At 48.6% G+C, this 16,880-nt stretch overlaps 1 protein-coding gene across 3 annotated transcripts in view; it reads right to left on the bottom strand.

Annotated features, from left to right (window-relative positions):
• Nucleotides 1-16,880, bottom strand: part of LOC310712058 (protein-arginine deiminase type-2-like) — a 97,760-nt gene that overhangs the window by 23,289 nt on the left and 57,591 nt on the right. For all 3 annotated transcript variants that reach the window (XM_083514674.1, XM_083514676.1, XM_083514675.1), the window contains exons 7-10: nucleotides 12,195-12,373; nucleotides 9,907-10,010; nucleotides 8,286-8,397; nucleotides 7,288-7,395 (exon numbers count right to left, since the gene is read on the bottom strand). In XM_083514674.1, the coding sequence (XP_083370800.1) occupies nucleotides 7,288-7,395; nucleotides 8,286-8,397; nucleotides 9,907-10,010; nucleotides 12,195-12,373 (503 nt within the window). The remainder of the gene's footprint in view (nucleotides 1-7,287; nucleotides 7,396-8,285; nucleotides 8,398-9,906; nucleotides 10,011-12,194; nucleotides 12,374-16,880) is intronic.

The raw sequence follows: 16,880 nt of genomic DNA on the forward strand, positions 1-16,880 counted from the left end.
CCCACAAGAAGCCATAACAGTCACCGACTTTGATATTTTAAAAAGAGGACTGGGCAAATTTGTGGAGGAGAGGGTTATCCCTGGCTACTAGCCACAATGACTATGCTCTGCCCTTGCAGCCAGAGGCAGCAATGCTTCTGAATAACAGCTGCTGGAAACCACAGGAGGGGAGAGTTGCATTTGCACTCAAATCCTCTTTGTGGGCTTCCCATGGGTATCTGGTTGCCCACGGTGAGAACAGGATGCTCTTATCTGGTCCAACCAGCTCCATCTGGTACACCGGTTGACCCTGCCTGCGCATGCACTTTCTCGCCAGAATGGTACATGCTCTGGTTATCTGTGTCCAGTTCTGGGCACCACAGTTCAAGAAGGACACTGACAAACTGGAACGTGTCCAGAGGAGGGCAACCAAAATGGTCAAAGGCCTGGAAACGATGCCTTATGAGGAACGGCTAAGGGAACTGGGCATGTTTAGACTGGAGAAGAGGAGGTTAAGGGGTGATATGATAGCCATGTTCAAATATATAAAAGGATGTCACATAGAGGAGGGAGAAAGGTTGTTTTCTGCTGCTCCAGAGAAGCGGACACGGAGCAATGGATCCAAACTACAAGAAAGAAGATTCCACCTAAACATTAGGAAGAACTTCCTGACAGTAAGAGCTGTTCGACAGTGGAATTTGCTGCCAAGGAGTGTGGTGGAGTCTCCTCCTTTGGAGGTCTTTAAGCAGAGGCTTGACAACCATATGTCAGGAGTGCTCTGATGGTGTTTCCTGCTTGGCAGGGGGTTGGACTCGATGGCCCTTGTGGTCTCTTCCAACTCTATGATTCTATGATCTCCTCCTTGGACTACTGCAATGTGATGTACGTGGGGCTACCTTTGAAGGTGACCCAGAAATGACAAGTGATCAAGAATGCGGCAGCTACACTGGTAACTGGGAGCAGCCACCGTATAACACCGATCCTGAAAGACCTACATCTGCTCCCTGTATGTTTTGGAGCACAATGCAAAGTGTTGGTGTTGACCTTGAAAGCCCTAAACAGCATTGGCTCTGTATACCAGAAGGAGCGTCTCCACCCCCATCATTCAGCCCGGACACTGAGGTCCAGCTCTGAGGGCCTTCTGGTGGCTCCCTCCCTGAGAGAAGTGAAGCTACAGGGAACCAGGCAGAGGGCCTTATTGGTAGTGGCGCCCGTCCTGTGGAACACCCTCCCATCAGATGTCAAGGAGATAAGGAACTACACAACTTTTAGAAGACATCTGAAGGCAGCCCTGTATGGGGAAGTTTTTAACGTCTGAAGTTTTATTGTGTTTTTTATGTGCTGGAAGCCTCCCAGAGTGGCTGGGGAAACCTAGCCAGATGGGTGGGGTATAAATAATAAAAAAAATATTATTATTATTATTATTATTATTATTATTAGGAACCAGCTGGGCCTTGGGCCTGATCCAGCAGGGCTCTTCTTATGTTTTTAAGAAAGGAGAACAGGGATTCAGGGCAGGAAAGATGGAAAGGAATCACAAAAAGGGTCTAGGTTTCAACAAGACTTGGCACTGAAAAACAGCCTGGCAGGATATTAGGTTGTTTGAACCTACTTTGCAAGGTGTAATCCCATCTCCGCGATTAGGTTACCGGGCGGTGCAACGAAGCGCATCGCAGAAGGGCCCTTTTTCTTCCTGCCAGAAGATACTTCGGCGATTGCGCCAACCCGGCCAAGGAGAAAGCAAAGTTGTGGCCGACGACAGCTTGACGGCTTCATCCCAAGGCCAGGAAAGAACTGGGATTCCTTCCCTGTGATGTCCTTGGACAAAACGTCTCTTTTCCTTAAAGGCCTTGTGGGCTCGGAATGGCGGGTGGGTAGGAGTGGCCAGGAAGCCACCAGAGAACGCGCAGAGTCTTTTGCCTGGATAACGTTACCAGAGCTCCCCGTACGAATCCTACCTCCAAATAGATTTCAGAATGACTCAGGGTATCTGTTTCATCGCCTTAATCCTTCGTCATTCAATAATCCTGACTGCGAAGGCCTGTTTTGCTTGTCCGAGGATAACTGGGGCAGCCTCGTGGCCGTAGCCAATTGCGATGCCATCTTACGAATTCGTGGTATGGGGAGGGCTGCAAAAGCCTCCCTGGGAAGGGGGCAGCATGCCAGCTGCATCGCTGGAGCCCAAGGACTGGAAGATTTTGGAGGGGAGGGGAGGGCCACTAAATGGCATTAATAAGGGCATCTGCCTGGGTGGAGCTGGGTCGAGAAATGTTGTGTTAAATCCCAAAAGAACCTCAAAAACTAAACAAAACACCCCAGCACATTCTGCTCTTGCAAATTTGTGACTTTCTGCATGCATTGAATGATTGTTGTGCGTTATTCTGATGGATAATTGTGTTGAGGTTTTTATTTTCCCCCTTTTACAATCAAGCAGTGCATACATTTTGTGAAATACATATGTCAGAAACTTTTAATCAGTAGTCTTGGTGAGATTTACAATCATTGCACAGTTGTTTTTGGACAGGGCTGTGACTCTGTGGTATAGCCCCTGCTTTGCGTGGCGGACGAGGCCCCCATTTCAATCAATGCTGGCAGCATTTCCAAGCAGGGAGGGGCCGCAGCTCAGTAGCAGAGCACCTGCTTGGCCTGCAGAAGGCCCTAGGTTCAATCCTGACATCTTCTAAGTAGGGCTGGGAAAGACTCCCTCCCTGAAACACTGGAGAGCTGCTGCCAGTCTGTGTGGAGAGCTCTGAGCTAGGTGGACCCAAGGCACTGGCTCAGTATAACCCAGCTTCCTGTCTTCCTGTGGACATTTTAATTTTGTGTGTGCTTCTTCAAAAAGTCACTGAATTAGGTACATCTTTTCAGAGAAATCTTGCAGCAACACCACACGGGTATATGATGATGTTGATGCTTTAAACACATATATCACCCTTCATTACAAGATCACAGGTTTGTTCACAGAATAAACTGAATAGGGACGCGGGTGGCGCTGTGGGTTAAACCACAGAGCCTAGGACTTGCTGATCAGAAGGTCAGCGATTCGAATCCCTGCGACGGGGTAAGCTCCCGTTGCTCGGTCCCTGCTCCTGCCAACCTAGCAATTGGAAAGCACGTCAAAGTACAAGTAGATAAATAGGTACCGCTGTGGCGCGAAGGTAAACGACGTTTCCGTGTGCTGCTCTGGTTTGCCAGAAGTGGCTTAGTCATGCTGGCCACACGACCCGGAAGCTGTACGCCGGCTCCCTCGGCCAATAAAGCGAGATGAGCGCCGCAACCCCAGAGTCGGTCACGATTGGACCTAACGGTCTGGGGTCCCTTTACCTTTACTAAAGAATTAAAACAAAAACAACAAAACAATAAGGTAGGGAAAAGGGGGCACCCCAAGGAGTCGACACCACCTGACCAAGTGGGGCAGGCTCCTGGCACCCCGTCTCTTGCAGCAGCTCCCCGAACCATCACAGCCCTTGTTTATCTTGTGCTTGGGAGACTCGCTTGGTGGAAAGAGAAGACTGCAGCGTCCTTCTGCGCATGCCCCGAGGGCACAATTTCTGGTGGGCACAGTGGGAAGAGGGAGGCTGCCATAAGGATGATTTATGCAGGAATGAGGATGTCTTGGGTTAGCGCCTGGGTTTCCACTTGCTTCCCCTAAATGGCGGAGAGGCAATTAACTCCGGGAGGTAATGGGATGGAGCCTTCTTCTCATTCCTCTTCACGCTCATTGGGGATTGGAGACCTGAAACTTTGCTGCCGAGGGGTGGGGGTGGGGTGATTCCAAAACCCACGGCTCCCGAGGCCTTGCCTCAAAAAGGAGATGGCAGAGCTGGAGAGGGCCCAGAGAAGTGCAAGCAATATGATCAAGGGGACGGAAAGGTTGCAGTGTTTGTGACTTATTAGTTCAGAGAAAAGGCAAATAAGAGGTGATGTGATAGAGGAGTTGAAATGCTTTCTTCCTTTCTCATAAAGCGAGAACTCCACTGAAGCTGAATGTTGGAAGATTCAGGGCCGATAAAATTATGAAAGGACTTCTTCACGTAGCACAGAGCTAAACTGGGGGAACTTGTTTCCACAGGAGGATGTGATAATCGCCAACGCCAATGCCTTTAAAAGAGGATTGGGCAAATTCAGGGAGGAGGAGAGGGCTAGTGACGGCTACTAGCCAGCTCTGCCCTGCAGTTGGAGGCAGCATCAATTCTGAACACCAATTTCTAGAAACTCCACAATTCCGCGACTTTTCACTGAGACGCTCTGAGATTCTAACTACGGTACTTTGCCGCTTTTAGGAAAGGTCCTTCGGGAAAGATCCCAGTTTCCATTCCTATAATGGCTCAGATGGGACCATTGCGGCTAGGACTGCTTCTCCCCTTGGTTCATTCAAACCAAGTCCTTCTGCGCAGAGAAATAATTTCTCCCGCCTCTCAGTTTTTCCATTAAGCCCCACAAAGGGCTTATGGATGGCCACGTGTGCCTTGCCGGAGAAGGGGGCGAGAATATTTGGCTAAAGTGTCCCATCTGGAAAATGAGATTGGAAAAGATAGGAGGCAGAATAGAGGAGGCTTCAAAGCAAACAATTGGAATATAATACGTTCAGCTCGCTCCAGAGTCCAAAATTGCTTTTCTAAATGCTATTATTCCACCCCCCCTTTTAGAGGGGCGATTGCTTGCATACATATTTATATATATTTGCAAAGTAAGAGCCAGAGATCAACGTGGTATTCCTTTCCTGCATGACAAATCCAGGACTGGCTGTACTCATTCGAGGCATGATAAATGATAGATCTCACCATGTTTAAAAGCGATTAACCTTCTCTGAGGCGGGCGCGGACCATGAGGGGGGTGCCAACAGCGCTCCGCGCTCCCGTCTCCTGTTACCAGCGATGCGGGGTGGCGCCCAGCGGCAAGACAGACTGGTGCCCAGGCACCCCCTAAATTTCAGGGGTACAGACATCTCACGAGAGGCTAGAAGGACACACACAGACCAGATCTGGTGGTGCGAATCTAGACTTGAGGTCCAATGAGGTTAACGGGTTGCCAAAGGTTCGGCCCTCACCCTGCCCATTTTTCTGATTCGCTGCTGGCAAGGGTTCCTGCCTGTCCTTGGCTGACATTGCTTGACGCAAGCTGTCAGTGGGCTGTCCGGCAAGAGGGGGCAGTTTTTAGATGCCTCGCCCGTTCTTGACGCTCACCTCTAAAGGGATCCTGGAGAGGTGGAAACGGGTCAGAAAAGGGAGACTCCCCTAGGAGGAAAGGCTTCAGCGTTTGCGACTTTAGAGAAAAGGTGGCAACGTGATCAAATTATGCCTGGCAAGGAGAAAGCGTAACACAATAACTGGTGGACATCCAGTGAAACTGAACGTTGGATGGAAGATTCAGGATGTATAAAAGGAAGTCCTTCTTTGTGCAGCACAGAGTTAAACTGCGGAACTCACTCCTGCAGGGGGCAGAAATGGTCATCAATTTGGATGGCTTTTTTTAAAAAAAGGATTAGGGAATTAGGCAAATTCATGGAGGGGAGAGGGCTGTCAATGCCTACTAGCCCGATGACCATGCTTTGCGTTTGGAGGCAGTAAATAAATAAATAAATAAATAAATAAATAATAATAATAATAATAATAATAATAATAATTTATTTATTATTTATACCCCGCCCATCTGGCTGAGTTTCCCCAGCCACTCTGGGCAGCTCCCAATCGAGTGTTAAAAGCAATACAGCATTAAATGCTTCTGAACGCCAGTTGCTGGAAAGGGCAAGAGAGGAGCGAGCTCTTGTGTTTGAATCCTACTTGCTGGTTTTGCTTTGGGGCATCTGGCGGGCCCTTGTGAGAAGAGGATGCCCACTATGCCCTTATGTTCTCCGACTGAAGGCATGTGCGATCCCAAAGCAAGAACATCTGGAGAGCCCTTCTGGAGCTGCCGTTGATCCAAAAGGGAAAGGGCTGTAAAACTGAGTGATACAGAGCATCTGCTTTGCATGCAGAAGGTCCCAGGTTCTGTCCTCAGCAGCATCCTAGAAAAGACCTGAAACTCTGGAGAACCACTACCACTACCGGTGTAGTCAATACTGAGCTAGCTGGACCAAGGGTATAAAGGCAGCTCCTATGGTGCTGTTTAAGTCAGTCCCTTATTCTAAAACCATTGAGGATCGCAAAAGGTGTTGAAATTTTGGGAGGCTGGATAAGTTACAATGGAATGGTCTCGGTGGTGGGGTGCACATTTTTAATCTTATTTATTTATGATTATTACTTTGTCAAAATAAAATAATAAAAACTTTAAAAAAGGGGGGATCTTGGTGTTTTTAGGGGGCAGGGAAGCAACAGGGGAGATGACGCAGTCCAGCTGTGCTGCATCATCCAGTGTCTTCGCTCTGCCCCTTCCAAGGGGAACAGAGCAGATGAAGACAACGTGATCTCACAGAGCTAAACAGCAGCATTAAAAACCCATTTCTTTTCAGGTGACTGACCCAGCGGGTTCCACGTCAGCCTCCTGCTGCTCCCAGATGCCCTTAACCATTGCTGCCCTTTCCGTTGCTGCCCTCTCTCCCCAGCGAAAAGCACACAAGGTCTGGTGGGGGCTCTGGAGAAATGAGCTAGGCTCAGCCCTCATCACACTGGGTCAACATCGCCCTTCTGGAGTTCCCATACCCACATTTGCCCCCCCCTTGCCATACACACAAGGGGATAGCTAATGGGCTGGCCTCCAGAGGCTGCAGAATTCTGACTCCCTTCAGCCCCAGCCAGCAGGGCCAGGGGTCAGTGATGAGGACCGGAGCTGGGAGCCCAACAACAGTATAGTTAAACTGTGGAACTCACTTCCACAGGAGGCAGGGAGGGCCACCAACTTGGATGGCTTAAAAGAGAGTTGGGCAAATTCACGGAGTAAGTTAAAGCTATCAGTGGCCACTATCCACGATGGCCGTGCTCTGCCTCTGCAGCGTGAAGCTTCTGAATATGAGTTCCTGGAAACCGTAGTAGGGGAGAGAGCTCCTGTGCTGCTTGTGGGTTTCCTGCAGGCCACTGGTTGGCCACTGTGAGGTCAGGATGCTAGACTAGATGGGCTATTGGCCTGATCCTGCAGGCTTTCCTTAGGTTCTTATGGAAATTTTGCGCTTTAAAAGTGGGCTGGATGTGCGTCGGACGGACAGTGTGGCTCTGCTCTCTGCCAGCATAGTCTGCCTTCCTGGCAGGAGGCATGTTTGGGATGGCAAAGCAGATGAGAGCAGACCTTACCTTAGCAAAACTTCCTTCGCACAAGGGAATTCAGGATAAGTCACATGTTGTGGTAACGGAGGTAAGAAGATGATGCTCTTACCAAAATCTCTTTCACAGCGAAGTCTTCGAGGCCTCCGTTCCTCGGGGAGTCCAGGACCACCGGGAAGCCCTTGTGGGGGGCATGGATGTAGCCAAACTCAATCTCATCCTGCAGAGGAAAAGAGAAATCAGCAAGATCTGGACTCTCTCCATGCAGACTGAAGGTGTAAATAGGTGAATAGACCATATTTCTTAAAGCTATGGCAATCTCCGCCGTGTCTCAATTCTCCGAAGGAACACAGACCCTGGGTGAGTGCTTGGACCCCATGGGTTCTTGCCAAAGAGGGGGACTTGCCCAACTTTTGTAAGATGCAGAGCTGCCTCATCACAAAGGGCTTTGCTTTAATCTAGCCAGCTCAGATCCTTAATGACCCGCTGGGGATAGAAATCATTTCCTCCCCCCCCCCCCAAATATTCTGCCTGCTAAGCATGCATCCTGCCAGGAAGTTGGGAGCCCACAGCTAAAACCGAGGACATCCGATGAAGCTGAATGTTGGGAGATTCAGGGAAGAAAAAAGCAAGTCTTTCTTCGTGCAGCACGGAGTTAAACTGTGGAACTCTCTCCCACAAGACGGGGTCACCAACTTGGATGGCTTTACAAGAGGACTGGACAAATTCCCGGAGGAGGAGAAAGCTGTCGGTGGCTACTAGCCACGAGGACTACCTCTGCAGTTGGAAACAGCAATTCCAATTTGCTGGAAACTGCAGGAGGGGAAAATTGCTCTTGTGTTCGAATCCTGGGTTTCCCATCATGGCTATCTGGTTGGCCACTGTAAGAACAGGATGCTGGACTAGATAGGCCATTGGCCTGATCCAGCAGATCTCTTCTTACAGCTTACCTTTACTGAAAACCTGGGAAACTACAGTTCAGGAGGCGTGGACAGAATTGTGGATTGGGAGCTTTAGGCTGAGTCATGTCGTTGGCCCAAGTACCTTGGTATTGTCCACACTGGCTGGCAGCAACGGCTCCCCAAGGGTTAAGACTGGCAACCCACTCACCTGCATCCACCGGTCTCCTCGGTTCATGTACCGTGAGCAGACCGACATCTTGCAGTTAGCTTTGCTGACCAAGTTCTTGATCTCCTTCAGGAAGAGGTAATTATCCTTCACACTGACAGGGGAGGACAAAGATGGGTTAACTGGGGATGCTTTCATGGCCAGCTTGAAAGTGGGGTGGGGTGGATTCCACAGAGCAGGGCTGGGGAACAGCTGTGGCCCTCCAGATGTTGACGTCATGGTCAATGGTCAGAGATGCCAGGAGCTGGGAACATCTGTAGGGTACCCCCAGTTCCCCATTAAAAGGAGGCAGAGCTGTGAAAGGGGTAAAGGGACCCCTGACCATTAGGTCCAGTCGTGACCGACTCTGGGGTTGCGCGCTCATCTCGCTTTATTGGCCGAGGGAGCCGGCGTACAGCTTCCGGGTCATGTGGCCAGCAGGACTAAGCCGCTTCTGGCAAACCAGAGCAGTGCACAGAAATGCCGTTTTCATTCCCTCCAGAGCAGTACCTATTTATCGACTTGCACTTTGATGTGCTTTCGAATTGCTAGGTTGGCAGGAGCAGGGACCGAGCAACGGGAGCTCACCCCGTTGCGGGGATTCGAACTGCCGACCTTCTGATCGGCAAGTCCTAGGCTCTGTGGTTTAACCCACAGCGCCACCCGCGTCCTTGTGAAAGGGGTAGCTGCAGGTAATAAAGGCAAATGTTTGAGGTGTGAAGTATGGGCAACAAAGGCAAGTGAGGGTCTGGGTTCAAGGACAGGGAAGCTGTGGCCCCTTAAGTGTCATTGGACTCCCAGCAGCCAGCATGACTTAAGGGATGGTGATGGGAGCTGGAGTCCAGCAACCTCTGGAGTGCTGCAGATGTTCCTCTCCCCTGAAGTCGACAAAGCCCCTGCCAAGAAGCTACCCCCCACCCCCCAGGATATCACAAACAATTCTCCCTTTTCTCCCACTACTGTCTTCCAGACCACCTAGCATGATGCCTATGGATGAGAAAACCTGTTGATTTTGGTTTCTAACTTTTTCAAACCTTCCCTTCAGTTCTCCACCTTCCCACACTAGCTAGTGATTTTCTTTTAAATAAAAAATCATCAGCATTTTAGGGAGAATTTCTCCTAACGCACCACGTCAGTCTGCATTTTGAACTTCTTGTAAATAGACATTTTGGAAAGCAATTTCCCCTAACCGCAGCACGTTCTTGTATGATATTCATTTACAGTTTGCACCAGTGTATGGTGTTTTTTTTGTACACACAACTTGGTTAGGGAACTTCACTGCAAAATTTGGAGCGGTGAGAATTAGGTAGATTTGCTTTACAATGCGAACTGGATCGAATGTCTTCCTGACCTCATCCTTTTGTAAAGTGTCATTAAATGGCACTTGCATTAAACATCAGTGATGGTCATAATAAAATGTTTCTCTTTTTATACTATCAGCTGCTGTTTGTTGCATCTCCCTCGTTGCTGTCGAATGCTTAGTTTTTGGAAAAAAAGAAACCCACCACGGACAGAACCTGAACCCCAACCGAGTTTCAGGACGCAAAAGCTGGTTTTACAAATTCAAACCATTCAGAACATCTCCTGTTAAGTTCCAACGCCTCCTCCTTTTCTGACACCTTACCTGCATACAAAAACGTTGACTGGCGCCAAAGTGTTTGGGGTCATGATCCATGGGGCAATCCGGAAGACCACGGTGTCTGTGAAAATTGGGGTCTGTGGAATACCCTGGAAGAAAGATGGAGCCATCTTGTATTCTGCTACTCCAGTAGGCAGCACCCGAACCAACAGATTGAAATTACAAGATAGGAGGTTCTAACTAAACATTAGGAAGAACTTTCTGCTCTTTTTCAGGGACTGGTATTCAGAAGGATTGCTGCCTCAAGCCATGGTGGCAGAGAACCACGCTGGCTAGTAGCATCTCAGAACAACTGGTGAAACAGAACGGTGCATGGGCTCAGGGCAGCTAACACCAGTAAAATTACAATTAAAAAATAAACCAATTTAAAATACAGGTTAAAATGCCATTTAAAATGCAGCCTCATTTTGAAAGTAGCCCATAGATCAAAACCATATGGGGAGGGAAACATAAGGGTCAGACTGAGACCAAACCAAAGGCCAGGCGGAACAGCTCTGTCTTGCAGGCCCTGCGGAAAGATATCAAGTCCCACAGGGCCCTAGTCTCTTGTGACAGAGCATTCCACCAAGTTGGGGCCAGTACTGAAAAGGCCCTTGCCCTAGTTGAGACCAGTCTGACCACCTTGCAACTTGGGACCTCCAAGGTGGTGTTATTTGTGGACTTTAAGGTCCTCCGCGGGGCTTACTAGGAGAGGCAGTCCTGTAGGTATGTGGGTCCTAGGCTGCATATGGCTTTAAAGGGCAAAACCAGCACCTTAAACCTGACCCTGTACTCCACCGGGAGCCAGTGCAGTTGGTAAAGCACTGGGTGAATGTGATCCCGCGGCAAGGATCCCGTAAGGAGCCTCACTGCCGCATTCTGCACCCGCTGGAGTTTTTGGGTCAGCTAAATACCCTGTTATTTCACCAATGAAATGTTGCAGAATGCACCGGTGATAAAAAGCCACCAATCCATTAAACATGACGGCCCTTTGTTTTTAAAAACTGGCTGCCCAGAGAAACAGAGGCAGCTACGGGACGTTGACCAACAGCACAGCTTCTGTGAGGGAAGAGAAAGGTCTGCTGGGGCAAGGAAGCAGAAGGCAGAACACAGATCCATTAGGGATCACTAGCCAGATTAGCAGGTGGCTAATGGAAGGCCCCACGAGAGTCATGCGCAGCATTCCAGCAGGCGAGTGAGAGAACATGAGAAGGCCGTCCAGCTTAATTTAAAGCTGGCCTTTTCTTCTAGCGGCCCCCAATTCGTATTGCTTTGTTGGGGTGGGGGTGAAGAGGCAGGTGGGAAGGGGGCGGGAGAGGCAGCGAGAGAGATTCACACACCAAGCAGCCTCTTTGTGGCTGAAGTAGCAAACAAAGAGAAAAGGGAAACTTGAAAGCGAACCCGTCACCTGCCAAGGGAAAACTGGCACATTAACAGTGTGAAGTGAAGTGTCGAGCCCTAACATCAGCAGCTCCTTCTGCAGTTACACCATGCCAGTGGCCAGGAGGAGGGGACGGCTTTTGGCTGCCTGAAAGCAACAACTTCCATTAGCTGCTTGCTAAAAGGGCTGCATACTGCTGTTTAGACAGTGTGGCATAGTGGTTAGAGTGCTGGGAGAAACCAGGGTTCGAATCCCCCTTACTCAGCCATGAAGCTCGCTAAGTGGCCTTGGGCAAGCCTCTGGCCCTCTGTCTAACCTACCCCACAGGGTTGTTGTGGGGAGTAACTTAGGAGAGGGAGAACCATGTGCTTGAAAGGTGGGCTGTGAATACAATAAATATCAGACTAACATCCTGCCCTGCCATACCAGCTTCCTTACCCGCACAGACCTTTCACTTCCATCGCAGCGTTGCGCTGTTGATCAACGTTCTGTAGCTGACGTTTCAAAACCTTTTTGCTTAAAAGCGGCACTTGAGGTGGTCTTTAAAACTGAAATGACGATGTCCTACCAGCCCGAATGGGAACCTTACGTAACACTGAATTTTATACATTAAATTTGTGAAAATCTAATAAGCTTTATTATATAAAAAAAGAAATGCCCTACCGTCAGATGTCAAGGAAATAAACATCTCCCTGACTTTTAGAAGACACCTGAAGACAGCCCTGTACAAGGAAGTTTTTAATGTTCAAGGGCTTTTTGTGCTTTAGTATTTTGTTGGAAGGTGCCCAGAGTGGCTGGGACACATATAAATTTTAAAAAAGTATTATTATTTGAAGCATCCTCTTTGCCCGATGAAGGCATCTCCACTGCTTCCGCTGCACCCACCAACCCACCCCTCTTTTTCTGGCCGAACCTCAGCGACTGGCTCCAGCAGGCTGACGTTGATGGTGACGAGACCGTCGAAGCCGGCGTCTGGGAAGCGGAGACCCTCGACAAAGAATTCCATCTCTGCAGAGCCCCCTGTGTATTTCACAACGTGGAACAGCTTCCGTGGCCCCAGGACGTGGATGTAGCGCTGGCCAAAGAAGGGATCTGCGGGTCAAATATATGTTGGAAATGTAGGGGGGGGGGAGGCACCTTTTATCATATGTGGTGGAAATGTCAGGTAGCAAAAGAATTTCGGGAAATGATATACAGTGGATGCTTGGGTTGTGAACATGATCCGTGCGGGAGGCATGTTCGCAACCCACAGCACTGCGTCTTCATCGGTATCTTCATTGGGTTAGTGAAGGCCAGGTTCAAATACGAGTTCCTTTCCTGTGATTTGGGAGGAAATTGGGATTGGGCAGGGTCTGAGAAAACCGACATCCAAGGAGCAAGCCCACCCAACCCTGCTATCCACTGAGGAGGTGAAGGCAACTCCATTGCCCTCCCCCAACCCAGCTAATTAATATGCTAATTGAACGCCTGGCTTGGAAAGCAGAATGTCCAGAATTCAAGGTCCTGCAACTCAATCCCGGGGAACAGTTATTTGGCAACCTGGCCAGAGAGGTCTTAGCTTTCACCCAGTCACCAGACTCTGATGCCCTTGAGAGACGCCAAACAATTGATCCTCAGGACTCAAAAACAAGCAGAGTCTGTGAGGCCAGGGAGAAAGGAGGGCTCTCTGAAAGGGAACTATTATTTCAGTGCTTATTTATGTGAGATGCTCTGAGCTCAACCTTTTCTTGCTGGAAAAGCGAGGGGTGGGGAGAATATTAAATGTGTCTTTTTGGGGGGAGTGGGAATTACTCCAGGCTGTACCCAAAGCTAGCCTGATTTAAAGCAAACTCACTGCAGTTAATAGACTCGGCTAGCTTTATTTTATTTTACAGTGGTACCTCGGGTTACATACGCTTCAGGTTACAGACTCCGCTAACTCAGAAATAGTACCTCAGGTTAAGAGCTTTGCTTCAGGATGAGAACAGAAATCGTGCTCCGGCAGCGCGGCAGCAGCAGGAGGCCCCATTAGCTAAAGTGGTGCTTCAGGTTAAGAACAGTTTCAGGTTAAGAACGGACCTCCGGAATGAATTAAGTACTTAACCCGAGGCACCACTGTATTTATTTTATTTTTGCATTTCAATCCCACCGTTTTCTCCAGAGGCCCCCAGGGTGGTGTACACGGTTTTCTCTTTGCCCCTGATTTAATCCCCACAACAGCTGTGTGAGGCAGGTCCATTCATTCAGTGGACCTGCTCTGAGTAGGATTTAGGAATACAGACAAGCTGTCTTATACTGAGTTAAGATTGTCAATTATCGTCCGCACGGACTGGCAGCAATGACTCTCCAGGGTACCAGGCAGGGAATCCTTCCCAGTCTCACCTGAAGGTGCTGGGGATCCAACCTGGGTCCTTCTGCATGCCAAGCAGGTGTTCTACTGCTGAGCTACAACCTTCCCCATAGGTGGATAGATGCCAACTCTGGGGATCCATCTTCCACTCATCCCCTTTCGACAGGCACATCCACCTCACACCCGGCCTGGCTGCAAATCCCACCAATAAGTAATCAAACAATTAAACCCCTGTGTTGCAAACAATTATCAGTAATACCCAAGGCAACACGATGGCCAAGTACAACAATGCAATATCAATATAAACTCTTTATATAGTCTATACGGAACATTGAACAATAGGAGAAACCAAATAAACAGAAATCTTATAAATCTCTGAATGTCACTAAATGTGCACTCTTGATGGATTCTCTTGAAAACACAGAGCTTTGTTTTATGACGTCCAACACTGCCAAAGTGGTCCGCAAACAGACGCAGTGAACAGTGATTCTAGATATACCCACTGTTTCGTAGAACTCTTCTTCAGCACAGCAGAAGGATACAGAAATGTTTCCTAAACTACAAATGAATTACTGAAACGATGACCAGCATATACATGGTAACTTACAATAACTCACTGTTCACTACGTCTGTTTGTGGACCACTTCAGCAGCGTTGGAGGTCATAAAGCTTTACGGCTTGTTTTCATCAGATAAGAATCTGACCTATTGCTTCTTTCAGAGACTTGCATAGTCTTCAAAGACTTTCAGAGACTTATGTTTATTTGGTTCTATGTTTTCAAGAGAATCTATCAAGAGTGCACATTTAGTGACTTTCAGGGATTTGTAAGATTTCTGTTTATTTGGTTTCTCATATTGTTCAATGTTCCATATAGACTATATAGAGTTTATATTGATATTGCATTGTTGTACTTGGTCATTGTGTTGCCTTGGCTTTACTGCAAACCCCACCAGCCAGGCCTCTCCAACACAGGCAGCATTCTCCACTGCCCCCATCCTCTTCTTCAGCCCCATCCAACATCCCAGTAACCAAATCTGGTTTTATAACCCGCAATAAAAGACACAACAAGGCGCGTCGGGGGCAGAGATGTCTCCTGGGGATTAGGGAAGGCCAAACAGAGCGATGATGTCACGGGCTGCAGCAAATGTCTTGTGGCCGCTGTAAAATGAGGTGGTCGCCAAAGGTTGGCTTTTATTGGAGTGGGTGGGCATCATACCCACCTGCAGCTCCGTTTAAGAGCTAAACGCCCATCACTGGAAGACCTTGAAAACATGACCTTCGGTTGTTTAACACTGAGCGTTGCCATCAACTGAGCCCTGCTCAGAATAAGCCCACTGAAATTAATGGACATGATGACTAACTTCAGTCTGTTCATTTCAATGGGTCTATTCTGGGTAATGTCTAGATGGATACAAGCTGACTCCTTTGTCAATCTACATGGGAAGATATCATCGTGTGTGTGTGTCTGTATATAAAGGTACCCCTGACCATTAGGTCCAGTCGCAGACGACTCTGGGATTGCGCACTCATCTCGCTCTATAGGCTGAGGGAGCCGGCGTTTGTCCGCAGACAGCTTCTGGGTCATGACTAAGTCGCTTCTAGCGAACCAGAGGAGCGCATGGAAACGCCGTTTACCTTCCCGCCGGAGCGGTACCTATTTATCTACTTGCACTTTGACGTGTTTTCGAACTGCTAGGTGAGCAGGAGCTGGGACTGAACAACAGGAGCTCACCCTGTCGCGGGGATTCAAACCGCCGACTTTCTGATCGGCAAGCCCTAGGCTCAGTGGTTTAGACCACAGCGCCACCCACCCATACACACACACACACACACACACACACACATATATAATGTTATGATGGTATAAGATAGATAGATATCTCTTATACCAACATTACACACACACACACACACAATCTTATACCAACTCGCATTTATTTGTCCATCTATAATAGTGCTGCCAACTCTGACCAGCAGCTGCTGCCCAAAATCCCAGGCCAAAAGAGCCCTTTCACCTTGTTTGCAATTGAAAAATCCTCCGTTAATTAGGGGATGTCAGAGATTGAACATTCTGCACACAAAGCAAGGGACCTCCAACTAAGCTATGTTTCCCCCCTCTCAAGATACTAGTCCTCATTGTGCTGAAAGAAGGGCTGATTTTAAAACGTAGGAAAATGCCTTCTGCTAAGTCAAACCATGTAGCTCAGCAGTGTCTACACTGACTTCCAGCTGCTCTCCAGGTTTTCAGACAGGGAGTGCCTTTCTAGAGATTCTACCAGGGATTGAACCTGGAACCTTCTGCATGTCACAGAGCTACTACATCTCTTCCCTTAAGGCACTCTGGAAAAAGAGTTCACGGAAAGTAACAAAGCCCAGGACACTTTCAACAAGTCATTTGTAGCTTAACAGAAAAATAAGATCGAATGAGCCAATATTTGCTTAAATGCGATCCCTGCTCCACTATGGCCAAGCTTGAGTTTAAGAAGATATCAATGAAAACACCAACTGGCGAGCCTTAAATTAGTAAGAGGGAGCTTAGAAGTTTCACCCCTTCCCTCTTTGCCCCGCTTCACATCAGATGTCCTCCTTCGCCAGAGATTTTAGGGAGCCTTCACCCAGATCACCCATTTAATTCTTCCACGGCTCAGAGAAGCAAACAGCCAGCCTCCTTCCCTAGGAAGAACGCCGAGAGGTAACCCCGGGCCACTGGGCTTGGCTGGCTTCCCTAGGATCTCTCAGAGAGCAGCTCCTGACAGAGGCAGAGTTAGCAGCTGATTGACAAGCCCCTCTGGAGCTCCTTGCCAGGGAATGCCGCCCCTTCCCCTCGGCCGGCTCCAATTGCAATGCCTAGTTTCAGCGAGTTGTCGGTGGGCCCGTCTCTGGGCGCCAACGGAGCTACTGGAATGTTGAAGACACCGGGGTCCTTTCTAATTAGATGTGTTGACGACCCATCAGGCCTAATTATTCCCAAGCTGCTCTTTGCTACAAATGAGATGCAGGTGCGAGAATTAACGTGACATGTGCCTTTCTCGGGGGGGGGGGGAGATGAGGTTAAAAATTGTGCCACCTATTCACTAATAATAATAATAAATTTTATTTATACTCCGCCCTCCCTGGCCAGAGCCAGGCTCAGGGCGGCTAACACCAGCAAAATTACAATAAAAACATCATGGGGGGGGAGGAGGAAACCAATTTAAAATACAGGTTAAAATGCAATTTAAAATGCAGCCTCATTTTGAAAGTAACCCATAGATCAAAACCATATGGGGA

The sequence above is a fragment of the Podarcis liolepis genome (assembly GCF_965112155.1).
Source record: "Podarcis liolepis genome assembly, chromosome: 7".
Lineage (NCBI taxonomy): Eukaryota > Metazoa > Chordata > Lepidosauria > Squamata > Lacertidae > Podarcis > Podarcis liolepis.